The sequence below is a fragment of the Rhamphochromis longiceps genome, linkage group LG17 (genome assembly GCF_057381845.1).
Source record: "Rhamphochromis longiceps isolate RC_006_pf linkage group LG17, R_longiceps_female_GT1.1, whole genome shotgun sequence".
Lineage (NCBI taxonomy): Eukaryota > Metazoa > Chordata > Actinopteri > Cichliformes > Cichlidae > Rhamphochromis > Rhamphochromis longiceps.
Window position 1 is genome coordinate 6005765 of NC_140573.1, and position 16636 is coordinate 6022400.

Here is a 16636-nt window from a genome sequence, read left to right on the forward strand (position 1 = left end):
AATCGAGCCAGCTATTTCCAGTCCCAAATATGTGAATTTGTCATTTTCAATTTTAAAAGGCAAATCGTCATAAGTGGTCTGTTTTGCCAGATTGTTCAATGGAAACAGTAAAGATTTTGATAAATTAACCTTATACCCCGATATGTTGCTGAACTCCCGCAGCCAGCGGAAAAGGTGGGGCATACTCCCAATTGGGTCTGATATCTGCAAAAGGAGATCATCAGCATAAAGCAGAGTTTTATGAGTTACCTCACCCCTGGATATACCTTTAATCCTCTCATCAGATCTGATAGCAATTGCCAGCGGTTCGATCGCAATGTCAAACAGGAAGGGTGACAGGCAACAGCCCTGCCTCGTCCCCCTGTAGAGCGAAAAATATTCCGAAATCAGACCATTTGTCCTGACTGCAGCCATAGGCGTTGAATATAGGACTTTAATCCATCTACAAAAAGTAGGTCCCATGCCGAATTTCTCCAGAACTGTGAAAAGGTAGGACCATTCGATTCTATCAAACGCCTTTTCAGCGTCAAGGCTCAGAATAACTTCCGGTTGTATTGTCGAATGGGGGGAGAATACCACATTAAACAGTCGTCTCACATTAAAAAATGACTGCCGTCCGGGAATGAAGCCCGTTTGGTCCTCATTAATAATGGTGGAAATAATAGGGTCCAACCGTAGTGCAAGAGTTTTGGTTAAAATCTTATAGTCACAGCACAAAAGACTTATTGGCCTGTATGAGCTACACTGTACAGGATCTTTATCTTTCTTTAGTAAGACTGAGATCGTGGCCTGGGTAAGCGTCTGCGGCAGATTGCCAGTAGCAAAAGATTCAGCATAAACTGATTCTAAAATAGGTGTGAGCTTCGAAGAGAATTCCTTGTAAAACTCCATGGGGAAACCGTCCGGACCTGGCGACCTTCCAGTCTGAGATAATTTAATAGCGTTCGTTATCTCTTCAATCGACAACGGCTGTTCCAAAGGCGACTGAGCGTCCGGAGAGAGCTTGGGAAGATCCAGCGAGTCAAGAAACGAGTAGATCTCGGATGAATTACTGCCCACCTCTGATTGATATAGGGTAGAGTAGAAATATTTGAACTGGTCATTAATGACTCGGGGGTCGTGAGATATCGAATCAGCACCTATTTCAATTCCCGAAATCACGCGCTCAGCTGACCGCTGTTTGAGCTGAAGTGCAAGGAGCCTCCCCGCTTTATCTCCATGCTCATAATATACCTGCCTGGATTTAAAAATATTTCTTTCGGCTCTCCATGTCATAAGCGTGTCAAATTCAGTTTGCAACAGTAATTTCTCCTTAAAAAGATCTGGCGTAGGTGAAAGAGCGTAACGCCTATCCATATCCGCAATCTTGTCAGCCAGTTCTTTAAGTTGTTTAGAGCGCTCCTTGTCTCTGTGTGCCACATAAGAAATAACTTGGCCCCTAATATAGGCTTTCATAGACTCCCACAAGACTCCCCTCGACACATCCTGAGTGTCATTAATTTCTAGAAAGAAGTCAATCTGATTGCTGAGAAACGTTTTAAAGCGTTCACATAAAAGTAATAGGGGGTCTAGCCGCCACGTTCGTTGGGGCGCCACATTACCTGGAAAAACCAGACCCATCTGCACAGGGCTATGATCTGACAGCACTATACTGTGGTATTTGGTGCTGGAAATTAAGGGAAGTAGCTGGTTATCGACAATGAAGTAATCAATCCTGGAGTAACTATGATGTACAGGGGAAAAAAAGGAAAATTGCTTCGTAGATGGGTTTGTTGCACGCCAAGGGTCTGATAAGCCGTAAGAACGAAGTAGGGAATTAATAGCCACTGCTGCTGACGAGAGGGTGTTGCTCGACCTTACGCTTGATCGGTCCAGCTGGGGAGAAAGGACACAATTAAAGTCTCCACCTAGAATCAGTTTATAGGAGACAAGGTCTGGGAGAGTCGAAAAAAAATTAAGAAAGAACTGTGCGTTGTCCCAGTTAGGTCCATAAATATTAGCCAGTATTAGTGGTGTGTTAAACAGCTTGCCCACTACAACAACATATCTGCCATTAGGATCTGATATCACTTCAGAGTGTTCAAATGGAACCCCCTTCCTAATTAAGATTGCTGTTCCCCTGGCTTTGTAGTTAAAACGTGAATGATATATTTGTCCAATCCACTTACAACCTAGTCTTTTTTGGGAGTTAGTATTTAAGTGTGTCTCCTGTAGAAACATCACGTCAGGTTTGAGCGATTTCAAATGACTAAATACCTTGCTTCTTTTAACCAAATTATTCAGCCCTTTGACGTTCCAGCTAATGAATGAGACCGATTTCTGTTGATTATTCACATTATCCAGAGTCATAGTGCCACAATCGATAATAGACTGATCCTGCACGTTGGTTATATCTCAGTGTTTCAGTGCCTGTTTGAGCCACAACATAAACCACAGATAAACCCAAAGCAAAACTAACAAAAACAAACAGATAAACATAGATAAACCTCTCACCATCCTGGACCCCTGGGCTGGTCTTCCACAAACCTGAGACTGCCCTGAAAACACTCCTCTCTCTCCTAGGCATATAACACGTTTACACTAGCTTAAACTCTTACATGAACTCAGCAAAGACAGAACAAAGTATAATAGGACCCTTGACTCAGCATCATTATTGCCGCATGCATGTCGGCACCCATCCACTTACAGGCCGGTACGGCTCTGAACACTCACGGTTGGAAAATAATCCCACAAGAAAGGGGTAAAACCCAATAAAAATAATGACACTGGTGATAAGAAAAAGGGGATTAATTAATCAGAATACATCAAAAAGCAAAATAAAAGCACTGTTGGGGTTATGGTGTCGGGCTGGAACTAAGACCAATGAGGATACCGAAGATATTCTGAAATAAAATATTCCCCAGGCCACATGACATCCACAGAAATCCTCAACATCTTATAGCTATACCTTGTCCAATCATAAAGGGCATCCAACCGTAGCGTGGCGACGTTCACCAGTCAATGCACAGCCTGTGCAGACTACCTCAATGGTAGCACGCAGCGTGTGATACTTGTTGTGGTCCGTGAATTAACTGTCACTCTCCCTCCGTCTCCCGTGGGCGCAGATTGGTCTCGACGTAGTGCCTTGCCTTGATCGGATCTTCGAAAGACATCTGTTCGCCAGCCGGGGTCGTGATTTTCAATGTAGCTGGATACAGGAGACCATATTTCACCCCCGTACACCGGCGAAGCAATCTTCTCACCTCGGTAAAGGCCGATCTCTTCTTTCTAACGGTGGCCGAGAAATCTGGGTAGATGTAGAAACGCTTCCCATTACGGGTAATGGGACCTGCCCCCATGGCCTTTCGAAGAACATCCACTTTCTCCTGAAAATAGTGGAACTTGACGATTATCGGTCTCGGGGCATCTCCATCCTTTGGCCTCGGCTGCAGGCTCCTATGCGCCCGATCGAGCGTCGGCGTATAGTCGAGGGCGAGCGCTTCCTTCAACAATTCAGCCACGGCTTTCTCCGGTCGAATATTTCCGAATCCCTCTTCCACTCCAATTAGTCTGCAGTTATCACGACGTTGCCGGGACTCCAAATCATCGGCCTTGTCTGCCAACCGGACGACTTGGGCAGATAGCGCATCAACTTTAGCTTCCAGTGCTACAACACGGTTAGCCTGGCCATTAGCTTCCTCCTCAAGATCATCAGTGCGGGTCGAGAGCGTGGCGTTTTCTTTCTGCATGTCTTCGATAGCCTTCGCAAACTCTGCGCGCACACTCAGGACCTCTGACCTTAAATCACCCGCCAAGTCGTCTATTTTCTTGTGTAGTTCACCTGCAGCTGCCATCACAGACGAGTCGATCTTGGCTAGCACATTCTGCTCCGTTTGCTTTATGGCAGCCATGATTGTGTCGAGATCCGGCCCGGCCCCCACCCCCGCGGCCGGATCCGCACCAGGCAAGTCCGAGGCATCAGGCCCCGGCTTCTGCTTGAGCGATTTAGGCATGTTGAACAGCTTTAGACTACAAAATACAACTGATTCGAAAGATTAGGCACTTGTGAGACGGGTTCGCGCCGGGATGTACTAGAAGGGGAGCGGGAAAATTACGCAAATGGTCAATCTAAGCAGAGCTCGCAAAAACACGTCTTCACATGTCGCTGCTCTCTCCCCTCCCCCGTTAGTCAAACTTTCTTTGAAGTGGCAAATAGACTCTCATACACAAGAATGTATGCAAATTGTTTATCACATGTAAAGTCTATTTCTTTAGGACAAATGAGCCTAACAATACATGTCTGTATCTAGAAGTCATCAGAATCATCATCATTAGCTCAGGTCAGGTCATTATCAACCATCCTAGGGGGCGTGTCCCATTTAAAGCTTGGAACTGAATCGACACACTGGAATCTGGGAAATTCCTAATTATCATAAATGATTCCTACTGGGGACAAATAAGGTGAGTGTACGCTACCAGTAGTACCGTTGCCAGTATCCTAGCCAGCTAAATGTATCTATTTGTCCTGTGAGAGACTAATTAGTGATGAAGCTCCACACTCCACACATCTCTCTCTTTGATTAAGAGGTAAAACCTGTGAAGCTGGTTAATGACCTGCTGCATTTTTTATGTTTTTGGCCTTTTGTTTTGACAGAGCAGGCCCTTATCACAGGGATGCTAATGTAATCAAGCCACACACAAACGACAGAGGCTACTATTCCCGTTAATTAACCCTTCAATATGACATAGGTTATTCTGTATTACACTTTTTCTTTTCTTTTTTTCACTTAAATGACCTCGGACAAGAAAGCCAATTTTTTCTGTTGTCCAATACTGAAGAAATTTAAACTTTATATGCAGAACATTGTAGAATATTTTTAAGGTTATCTGCTATAAAAAGCCAGACCAGGGAAAATCTCCTTCATGTTTTTCTGTGTTTTATTCTCAGTTACTTTCACACAAAGGCATCTGCTGTGATTTTCACAATTCTGAAGAAGTCTCATGTGTATCAGTACTGATAAATGATCAGAATTATAATATTTCTGACTGTCTGAGGCTAAGTTGAATCGAATCGGGACTTTGAAAACCGGAATCGAATGGATTATAGAAATCAGTGATGATACCCAGCCCTAGTGAGTAGCCTAGGCACGACAGAAGTGGATGTAGCTGTAATAGGAAAAGAACTATTGCTAACTTTTCTGTTAAGTTAAGGCCTGATCCTTCTGAAATTCATAGCCAGTGCTCTGACACGGTGTCATCAATCTTTGAATGCTGAAAAAGCACAGTGTATCCAGAAAAACACATTAAATTATATAAATTATTAGAAAATAATTACGCCTAACTTTTTAAAGTTAGGCGTACCGGTACGCCCATGGCAAAAAGTTTGTCTAGAGCCCTGTATAAAGAGCAGATAACAGCGAGCACAGATCACTGCTATCGCACTGCAACTGTTATGTAGGGTTAACAGTTAAGCACTTTTATGCACTACAAATAAATAACCTTGTTCTCGTAAACCTCAATATTCAGTGGTGGATTTTACAATTAGAGAGCCATTCTTCTGTCTCAGCTGGAGTCAGGTGTTTCGATTAGCATCTCAGCTAGCAGTATCACTGATTAAAAGCTGAGCACACAAATAAGAATCATACCTTTGTGTGAGAGTAATTTTTATTCATTTGCGAGCACATACAGACTCACACAGACTGACTGACACAAAGAAGCGAGTCTGTAGCTGACAAGATCTGAGCCACTAAATGAATCCTTTCTGAATGACAGAGAATAGACTACACACACACACACACACACACACACACACACACACAATCGCACATCACTCATTCAACAAGATCGACTACAAAGACAGATTGTCACACACATGAGCAGCCAGCATATCTGACAAACAGACCCGTCAGAAAATTCAAAAAGAAAGCAAGCGGGTGGGGGGAGTGAATCAGAGTTCCCATATGAACTTTACGTTATCTCGATGACTCGATAAAGTGGTGAACGTGAGAAAGTCTTCAAACCGCCGCTTGCATAAATATTAAACACCAACTGGTAGACTGGCTCTCTGAATGAATTTACTATTTATCTGAAGTTTTCAAATAAAAATATCTGTATTTCTTACAGAAAACGAGATTCACTTTGACCACTAAAATTATTCCTACTGCCGACACGAGCTTGTATCTTTTAGAATCCCACCTGTTGACCTGTGACTGCTAGGCAAAAAAGACTAGACTGGCCATGCGGGTACACATAAGCGTGAAGTGTGGCGTTTGAACATTTTTAAATGCTGAAGTCACCTCATAACATCTCCCGTCAAGGCTGTGTAGTGCTGCCAGTGCGCAGGGGGGGAAAACCCAAGCAAAGAACTCATTAACCCAACCACATACTGGTGAGAGCAAGTGAAAAGGAGAGAAAATAGGGAGTGCATATTGTGTATTTGTGAATAAAGAAGCACACCTCTGCATCATTACCTCATGTCTCCCACAAGGCTCCAAGAGCAGCCACACAGGCTGAGCAACAACTGGAGCAGAAGAGCAGCCGGCGTAAAGTATTTGGTGACTAAGAGAGCTGTTGAGAACATAGTGGGTGGTGAACACAAGCATGTAAAGGGAAAAAGAAACAACAAACGCATGAAGGAAGGGTGCAATGCACTGCTAGCTGCCTGAGAGATACTTAAATAACAAGGATTTAATGTTTTCTTCATGTCACAGTGGAAATGGCACAATGAGAGCTTTTAAACCGGGATCTGAAAGCTTGTTTCTAAAATTTTCACTCATCAGAAATAAAAGCGGTAAATAAGATGGCTGAGAATAATTAAGATGGCTGAGAATAATTAAAGCGACAAATCAGATCTCAGTGAGGAAACAAAATCATGCCTGATGTCTATACTGATGTGAACTGGGTCATGTGCTAGGAATGAAAGGATGCCACACCTTTTACTAGAAATATAAATGACCAACCTACAGAGGGCAGAATTCAAAGACACCTCAAAAATTAAAATGAAAAAATGATGTTCTGTGAAAAGCACAAGGTGCCAATGAGGAACCTGCCAGTTCTGATATTCTATGGCAGATGCCAATCGGGTTCCACGGTGCCAGGCAGCAAGCACACTAGAGGACCATCAGGCCTCCCTCATGAAGTGGCCAGGGGCCTGTTGAAGGTAATTTTGTAGCTCTGACGGGGCTCATTGTCTTCCTCCTTGAAAAAAATGAGCAGATATCAGTCCTGCAGATAGGTTGAGGACCTTCTATGGGTCTGTCTAGCTTTCCTAGAGTAGCGGTCTATTTCCTGGGAGACACAACAAACCTTCTGGCAATGACATATATTGATGTGCCACTCTGGAAGAGCTGGACTACCTGTACAACCTCTGTATGGTCCAGGTATCTCCTCATGCTACCAGTGCTACACTTACCCTAGCAGTCAGTGTCACTAGTGTCAGTGTAATAAGCAACAAATGATAAATAACTAATTAAAGACAATGTCGTTCAAAATAATTGCAAACGCAAAAGGAAGATAACTGGCACTTCTCACATTTAAATAACTACCACTGAAAGTATGGGATTAAAAAGTGTGTTCACAAATCACAAATACAGCAGTGGCCGTTTTAATCCCGAACAGTTTCAGTGTTGATTTGTCATCAGACAGTCAAAACGACTGAGTCTGGTGTGTCACAGAGTTACTTTTCTCCACTCTTACTAAGCACCTTGGGGAATAGGTTTCGCTCTACAATGCTAAAACATCTTCACCCCATTATGTAAGATACAAAGGAAAGACCTATGCTAGGTCTGGCACTTACGGAGCCCCTCTGATGACATGGTCCAAAAAATAAATAAATTGTGGCCACAAAATACTACTTTGTGCCCTCGAAATAGTATAACGTGCCCACAAAATACTTATTTGTGGCCGCGAAATACTATTTCGAGGGCAACGAATGTGGCAACGAATTACGCATTTGTGGCAACGAAATAGATAACGTGCACACATCATATTGATACAATTCCTGGACAGCTGCGTAGAGACATAAGCATAAGAGTAGGCTAAACCTATACACCATGGACAGAGACAGTATGATTGAGTTTTATTTTAGGCTGGGAAAGAGCTACAAATGCATTTTGAAAAGCCTGGCAATGCAAAGAACCATTTTTACGGAGAGACATTTAAACAGGATATTGAGAGCCCAGTTACTTTACAAACTAAAGCACGACCTGGATGCCAGGATAGATTTTATTGTCAACCAACTGCAAGGGCCTGGGAAGGATCACGGTTATCGGTCAAGTGTTTCATGCCCACTAATTAGCATTACACGTTATGCCTATTTCGTGCCCTCAAAATAGTATTTCGTGGGCACAAATAAGTATTTCGCGGGCACGTTATATCCATTTGGTGCCCACGAAGTAGTATTTTGTGGCCACAATTTATTTATTTTTTGGACCATGTCATCAGAGGGGCTCTGTAGTCACTATACAAGTCAAATAAATATGAAAACTGTCTAGCCCGTAGATTTAAAAACAAGATTTGTCTTAATTTGTGTTCCATTTAAAGAAGGCAGAAATAAGCAGAAGAAAACAATTACTAAACTATTTTCTGCTTAATATATTTATTTTATCTCTTTATAAGCTTAATGGAACAGCCTTGAAAATGAAATGATTTGCCCACCACTGCTTAAGGTCAATGGATCATGCAGATGACACAACAGTGATTATATCCCCACCTTACCTGATAAGGTAAGGTGGGGCCGAATAAGTCATCAAACATCCGATTAACACATCCAGCAGACACAGAGTCCAACATTCCCCTCTCTGCTTTAGTGGCCAAGAAATCCTGTAGCTGATAAACACTCACTGTTCTGGAAACAGCAGCAGAATCAGGCTGAGACATTGCACACAGCAGGGGATAGTTTGCATCAGGTACTAGTGGAAATCATGCTGCCTGACTAGAGCATTCGAGAGGGAGAGCACAGAGCAGTCGCTCACAAGCTGTGAGAGGACATGCGCTATCACATCAGCACAAATCGGTGCAATCGGACTTCAAACAGGCTTTGTGGCAGGGAGTTTGACGATTACGGGCAGAGTCTCACGTGCACCTCAGGTGATGTCGACAAAAGTTTAGAACTGCCTGCTGTTTACTGCAGACAGAGCGATGTAAAGTGTGATCCAGCTTTTGGTTTGCTTGTTTGCTTGTCATAGACTGCATCTGGAAACAGCATTGCAAAAAAGGACAAGTGTGAACTATGAAGGTAAAGCTTCAAGTTGTAAAACTAAAAGAATGACACAATAAAGTCCACATAAAACAAATTTCTGTCATTTCACATCCAGTAAACAGAAGAATAACGAATGCTGTCAAGATCTGCCGAGCTCTTATTCCTTCCTTTGTTTATTTGTTACATACCTGTGCTTGCTTCTCCTACTAAATACTGAACGTGTATACACATACAGTACACACATGGACCAATCAGGCATGACTACCTGCCAAATGACTACCTCCCCCTTTTCCTGCCAAAACAGCAAACAACAACAACTGTGATGCACGGTGGATTCTGACACCTTTCTATCACAATGAGGCTGTAGTAAAAAAATAATAATAATAAAATAGCACTTTGAGTGCTCTATAGCGACCAGTCGATTTATTTTCTCTAATGTGAACAACTAAGAACTCTGTTTGCATGATATGACTGGAAATGCAAAAATTTTGTTGGTGCCTCCTTTGTCTGAATTAACATTATGTGATATCATTGAAATGAATGAGTGATTGCATTTTTATTCATACTGTGCTCCTGTTCCTACATGAAGAACATTGTATAGCTGAACTACGTTGCCTTCCCATTATGCACCTCTCTATTTCATTGGTTGAAATAAATACTTTAGCTTCAATGCAACTTTCTTCGGATTGGCTGCCCCTCATAAACAAAAGATTGTAACAGCGGGTGGGTGGATTTTCCGTGCTCTCATCATAAAATGAGTGTTTAGCGCAGTCTGAAGCCTGAGCCTTTGGCTAAGAGGAATTAATGGTGACCTCATTACTTGGAAATTTTGGCCATGCGTAATATGAGAATCAAATATGATCATTTTCTTTATTCTGTAGAATGTTTTCGACCAATTCTTCTAAAGAGATTTGGGTTAGGTTTTTGTTTATATAAAAGAAGATAATTCAACAAGCACGGATGCTCTCAGGCATTCTCTACCATTATAAAATACACGTACAGAGTCCTAAATTTTCTCATAAATTATTCACTGCTTTTCTCATTTAATATTCTCCCAACTGAATCAACCTGCAGTCATGATTTACTCTTTGGTCCTGGTTTTAGATGAGTGTAACCAGACAGTTCAACATGATATCAAGTCACTTTTGCATCTTTTGTTTCGGGATGTAACCTCTTTAGATGTGCATGTGTTAACTGCAAACTTCTAAGATGAAAATGAGTTAGCTTAATTTGTTTCAACTTGTCGGATTGAAAAATGTCAGACCTCGTCTTTCTTTTTCCTTCTGCCTCATCCATGGATATCAATCAGCCTGTGTGTACAATGGATCAGAGGAGAAGCTGTGCAGCTGCTAACTGAGATCACAATACTGTGACTGTCCACAAAATAGTGCTATGGTTAAAATTAAGATTTCTGAGTCAGAGACATTCCTCACTTCCTCACTCGCCTAATAGTACAAGTGCAATATTTCCCCTCCATCCATGCCGAAATCCACACTGTCTGAATATTCACAGACTATAAACCCACACACAGAGCAAATCACAAACTCCTCTGAGATTTGCCAAAATTAAGCTATTACGCAGTCTCTCTTTTTAGTCCTAATGATTCTGCTGCATGAAGAGCAGCGCTCTGTTCAACTGCAGCGTAGATACAGGATGTTTTCTTGGAAACCACTGCACAGTTTAACCAAATGTGTGATCTGAATCTAAATGTGAAAATATATGGGTTGATTCATAGTCTGCTTCTCCTTCCAATCAGATAAAATGAAAACTTTAGGGGGGAATTTTACAAATGCATAAGGACAGAGGTATTCATATTTAAAATCTGCAAATGCATGCATGTACATGTGTGTGCGTTTGTGTGTGTCTTCCCCAGACAATGAGGGGAGTATTGAAGCCTGCATTGCCTTCGGCTATGACTTAGTTGGATCAAGAAGAGGGAAGAGGCAGAGAGACACACAGAGAAGCTCAGATACAGATAGTGGGGGGGGGGGGAGGACAAAAAACATTCAGCATTTCCATTCAATTAAATTCTTTTTCTCTTTGTCATAAGGCCAAAGCATCATGTTGTTACTGCTTCAGTGAAAATACTGTCTTATATAACAGTGATCACATCTATTACGAGGGCTCATTTTTATGTGGTTCTGAGGTAAGTAACTTAAAGCAAATAGAAACCACTGACTTATTTTTGATATCCATTAATAAATAGTGCTATTGTATGTCTATTTCCTCTATAAGGATATGAATATAACAGGCAAAAGCAGGGGAAACTCTGGGTTATCAGGCCACTCTTACATCCACACATACACATAACAGATGGGGCCCTAAGGGGTGTCTTCCAGGCAGAAGGATCCAATGGACACCCTGAAGGCAAAGCACAGTAATGATGAGGACAACACAGAGGAGAAGGCGATGAGGAGGAAGAGGAGGAAGGACTAACACTGATACACTTTGCACACAAATATGGCCTCATGTATGAGTATGCCAGAGTGTGCAGGCAGTTTCTGGAGGACGAAGGAACTGATACCACTAAATGGCCCCACAGTTACCTGATCCAATGAAATCCATCAAAAGTGTGACATCGTTCCATTCCTCACACATTACCGAGTCTATATCAGTATACATATCCACATGTTTTTTTCTTATTGAGATTCGATGTGTTTTTAAAGTGTTCCTTTAACTCTTTTGAGCAGTCTAATTTATTTCTCAAGTAGATGAATCAGCAACTTAAAAAAAACAAACAAAAAAACAAACTGTGAATGGTGCAGCCACATGCTGTATGTAATACATTTAATCAAATCAAATCAAATCAAATCACTTTTATTGTCACATCACATGTGCAGGTACATTGGTACAGCACATGTGAGTGAAATTCTTGTGTGCGAGCTTCACAAGCAACAGAGTTGTGCAAACTACAATAATGTAAACAAGCAAAATACAAGAATGGCTACATCTGAAACTAATAAATATATGTACAATATATAATAGTATATGCATTTCTGGATGTGTATACTAAATATTTTTCTACGTGTGTGTGTGTGTGTGTGTGTGTGTGTGTGTGTGTGTGTGTGTGTGTGTGTGTGTGTGTGTGTGTGTGTGTGTGTACACACATACAGTGGGGCAAAAAAGTATTTAGTCAGCCACCGGTTGTGCAAGTTCCCCCACTTAAAATGATGACAGAGGTCAGTAATTTGCACCAGAGGTACACTGCAACTGTGAGAGACAGAATGTGAAAAAAAAAATCTTGACTTCACATGGTAGGATTTGTAAAGAATTTATTCGTAAATCAGGGTGGAAAATAAGTATTTGGTCACCTCAAACAAGGAAAATCTCTGGCTCTCACAGACCTGTAACGTCTTCTGTAAGAAGCTTTTCTGTCCCCCACTCGTTACCTGTATGAATGGCACCTGTTTGAACTCATCATCTGTATAAAAGACACCTGTCCACAGCCTCAAACAGTCAGACTCCAAACTCCGCCATGGCCAAGACCAAAGAGCTTTCGAAGGACACCAGGAAAAGTATTGTAGACCTGCACCAGACTGGGAAGAGTGAATCTACAATAGGCAAGCAGCTTGGTGTGAAAAAAATCAACTGTGGGAGCAATCATCAGAAAATGGAAGACATACAAGACCACTGATAATCTCCCTCGATCTGGGGCTCCACGCAAGATCTCATCCCGTGGGGTCAAAATGATCATGAGAACGGTGAGCAAAGATCCCAGAACCACACGGGGGGACCTGGTGAATGACCTGCAGAGAGCTGGGACCAAAGTAACAAAGGTCACCATCAGTAACACACTACAACGGCAGGGAATCAAATCCCGCAGTGCCAGACGTGTTCCGCTGCTGAAGCCAGTGCATGTCCAGGCCCGTCTGAAGTTTGCCAGAGAGCACATGGATGATACAGCAGAGGATTGGAAGAATGTCATGTGGTCAGATGAAACCAAAGTAGAACTTTTTGGTATAAACTCAACTCGTCGTGTTTGGAGGAAGAAGAATACTGAGTTGCATCCCAAGAACACCATACCTACTGTGAAGCATGGGGGTGGAAACATCATGCTATGGGGCTGTTTTTCTGCCAAGGGGACAGGACGACTGATCCGTGTTAAGGACAGAATGAATGGGGCCATGTATCGTGAGATTTTGAGCCAAAACCTCCTTCCATCAGTGAGAACTTTGAAGATGAAACGAGGCTGGGTCTTCCAACATGACAATGATCCAAAACACACCGCCCGGGCAACAAAGGAGTGGCTCCGTAAGAAGCATTTGAAAGTCCTGGAGTGGCCTAGCCAGTCTCCAGACCTCAACCCCATAGAAAATCTGTGGCGGGAGTTGAAAGTCCATGTTGCTCGGCGACAGCCCCAAAACATCACTGCTCTCGAGAAGATCTGCATGGAGGAATGGGCCAAAATACCAGCTACTGTGTGTGCAAACCTGGTAAAGACCTATAGTAAACGTTTGACCTCTGTTATTGCCAACAAAGGTTATGTTACAAAGTATTGAGTTGTATTTTTGTTATTGACCAAATACTTGTTTTCCACCCTGATTTACGAATAAATTCTTTACAAATCCTACCATGTGGATTCATGGATTTTTTTTTTCACATTCTGTCTCTCACAGTTGACGTGTACCTCTGGTGCAAATTACTGACCTCTGTCATCATTTTAAGTGGGGGAACTTGCACAATCGGTGGCTGACTAAATACTTTTTTGCCCCACTGTATTTTACAAATTAAATAGAGTAAACAATAAATAAAATATATAAAAATTTACAGAGTTGAGACATGTGCAAAACAGTGGCATTACTGTACAGTATGGAGTGCATAATGTTAAAGTTCCAGTAGTGAAGCTGAGGTGTCTATGACGTGTTCATCAGTCTGATGGCCTGGTGGAAGAAGCTGTCTCTCAGTCTGCTGGTTCGGGACCGGATGCTGCAGAACCTCCTTCCTGATGGAAGTAGTCTGAACAGTTTATGGCTGGGGTGACTGGAGTCCTATCCAGGTGTCTTAGTGACAGTAACAAGAGGCCCAATAATATGCCTGTCCAGCCATAAACTAAACAGATAACAACATGACAAGGGATTTATACTGACTTCATATTATAGCTCACTATCTGATATACAGTATCAAATCAAATCAAATCACTTTTTATTGTCACATCACATGTGCAGGCACACTGGCACAGCACATGCGAGTGAAGTTCTTGTGTGCGAGCCCCACAAGCAACAGAGATGTGCAAACACAACAACACAAACGAGCAAAATACAAGAATGGCCAACCTGAAACTAATAAATATATGTACAATATATAATAGTGTATGCATTTCTGGATGTGTATACTAAATATTTTCCTACGTGTGTGTGTGTGTGTGTGTGTGTGTGTGTGTGTGTGTGTGCGTGTGTATACACATTTTTACAAATTAAATAGTAAAAAAATAAAATAAAATAATAATAATAATAATAATAATAATAATAAAATATATAAAATATACAGAGTTGAATATGTGCAAAACAAGTGGCATTTATATACAGTGTGGAGTGCATAATGTTGAAGTTCCAGTAGTGAAGCTGAGGTGTCTATGACGTGTTCAGCAGTCTGATGGCCTGATGGAAAAAGCTGTCTCTCAGTCTGCTGGTTCGGGACCGGATGCTGCAGAACCTCCTTCCTGATGGAAGCAGTCTGAACAGTTTATGGCTGGGGTGACTGGAGTCCTTGATGATCCTCCCCGCTTTCCTCAGGCACCGCTTCCTGTAGATGTCTTGGAGGGAGGGAAGCTCACCTCCAATTATCCGTTCAGAGCACCGCACTACTCGCTGGAGAGCTTTGCAGTTGTAGGCGGTGCTGTTGCCATACCAGGTGGTGATGCATCCAGTGAGGATGCTCTCAATGGCACAGCGATAGAAGGTCCTGAGGATGCGGGGGCTCATGCCGAATCTTTTCAGTCTCCTGAGTATCTCTCACTATTTACTTTCTCAAGCTTTTCCGAGCTTTTGCCAACGATGATGACGATGATTTGAAAAACTATCCCTTGTACAGACGACAAAACACAGACCAACCACTCTTGCTTTGGACTAAAACGTATAAACTATCACTTCTTTAAAAAGGCAGGCCGCCACAAATTCCTAAGCAGGAATTGTGTTTCAGTTCTTTACTTTTAAACATTATTAGGACTCAAACCATAGTACGTCTGAGATAAGCATCTCAAAAAGGGTATTGTGATCTGGATGTAACCTAATTTGAAACCTTCTCCAACTCTCTAACACCCCCCCCCCCCCCCCCACACACACACACACACACACACTTTCTTTTATTTCCTTTTGAGCCCGCACCCCCCACCCCCACTCCTGACCTAACTAAAACACAGTGCACAGTGCTTCACAATGAAGTGTATTTCTTTCACATGTTAATGCTTTTACTCATGGCTCAGTGCACAGCACAAGGCAAGAAACAGAGCTGGTCAGGAAAACAAGACTGCGCGCACACACACAGATAGAATGAATCTAAATGAACTGCCACTGACTTACCTTTATTTGTGATAATGACATTTGAATGAATGAAAGAATGAAAGAAAGAACCATGTCTATTGTAGACATTTGTCATTGTTTCTAACCATTTACACAAAAAACCCTTTTCCACATTGACAAAGAGGGCGTATGTGTGTGTCTGTCGAGGAATTGATTGTACAGATTTGACAAGGGGGAGGAAGAAAAAAACAGAGATGAAAATACATATGAATATGTTGACATTCATGCTGTTTGACAAATAGAACTACAGCGAGTCTCAGAAACAAAAAATAACACAGCTGTATGCGAATTTTGTGTGTGTGCGCATGTATGTAACTCCTCCTTCAAAAATGCACGAGAAGTGATTTATCGGTTCATTAATTAATTAAATTCTTCTGTGACGGCCGATTCGATCCCGTTTTATCCTTTTTGCTTCATTGTTTTTAACATGTTTCATATTTCACCCAGTTAGCAAGGACGTGGATGAATTGTACTTTGGAACAAACAGCCGCGACATTTCATTTTCACAGGCTAACGATATCTGTTTCGGGAATACGGTGACAATTCATCCACCGGTAAAGCAGATTGCGAATGATTACTTTCACATGCTAAATTGTGTGAGAGCTGGAGACACTGTCATGGTAATTTGCAGAAATTCAGGTAAAGGAATGAAGACCAAGAGGAACATTAATCTTTTGCTTTGCGGTGACGTTAACTGCGAATCTCTGCAATGGTAAGCTTCCCTTTTAAGGAGCTGAAACACAGGGATTCAAAGAACAGAAACCCAAACAGTGGATTTGGTGTGCAGGAGAACAGCATTGCCATCTGTCTTCTACAGAAAAAATGTTTCTGTCTGCTCAGTATGCCCATCAATAAACATTTCTAACAAATACTCATAGCTGCACATTATATTCTGTGTACTCATCAGGAGTCGGATCAATAAACCAGACAGAATATGTTG

General features: G+C 42.0%; 2 protein-coding genes across 4 annotated transcripts in view; both read right to left on the minus strand.

The window, feature by feature from the left end:
* ptprz1b (protein tyrosine phosphatase receptor type Z1b) overlaps window positions 1-16636 on the minus strand; it is a 74083-nt gene that overhangs the window by 33489 nt on the left and 23958 nt on the right. The gene's annotated exons all lie outside the window — the stretch shown is intronic.
* LOC146649163 (uncharacterized) lies at window positions 2795-4157 on the minus strand. Its single transcript, XM_085386776.1, has one exon. It carries the CDS (start codon window positions 3990-3992, stop codon window positions 3075-3077), a length of 918 nt encoding a protein of 305 aa, XP_085242902.1. The 5' UTR covers window positions 3993-4157; the 3' UTR covers window positions 2795-3074.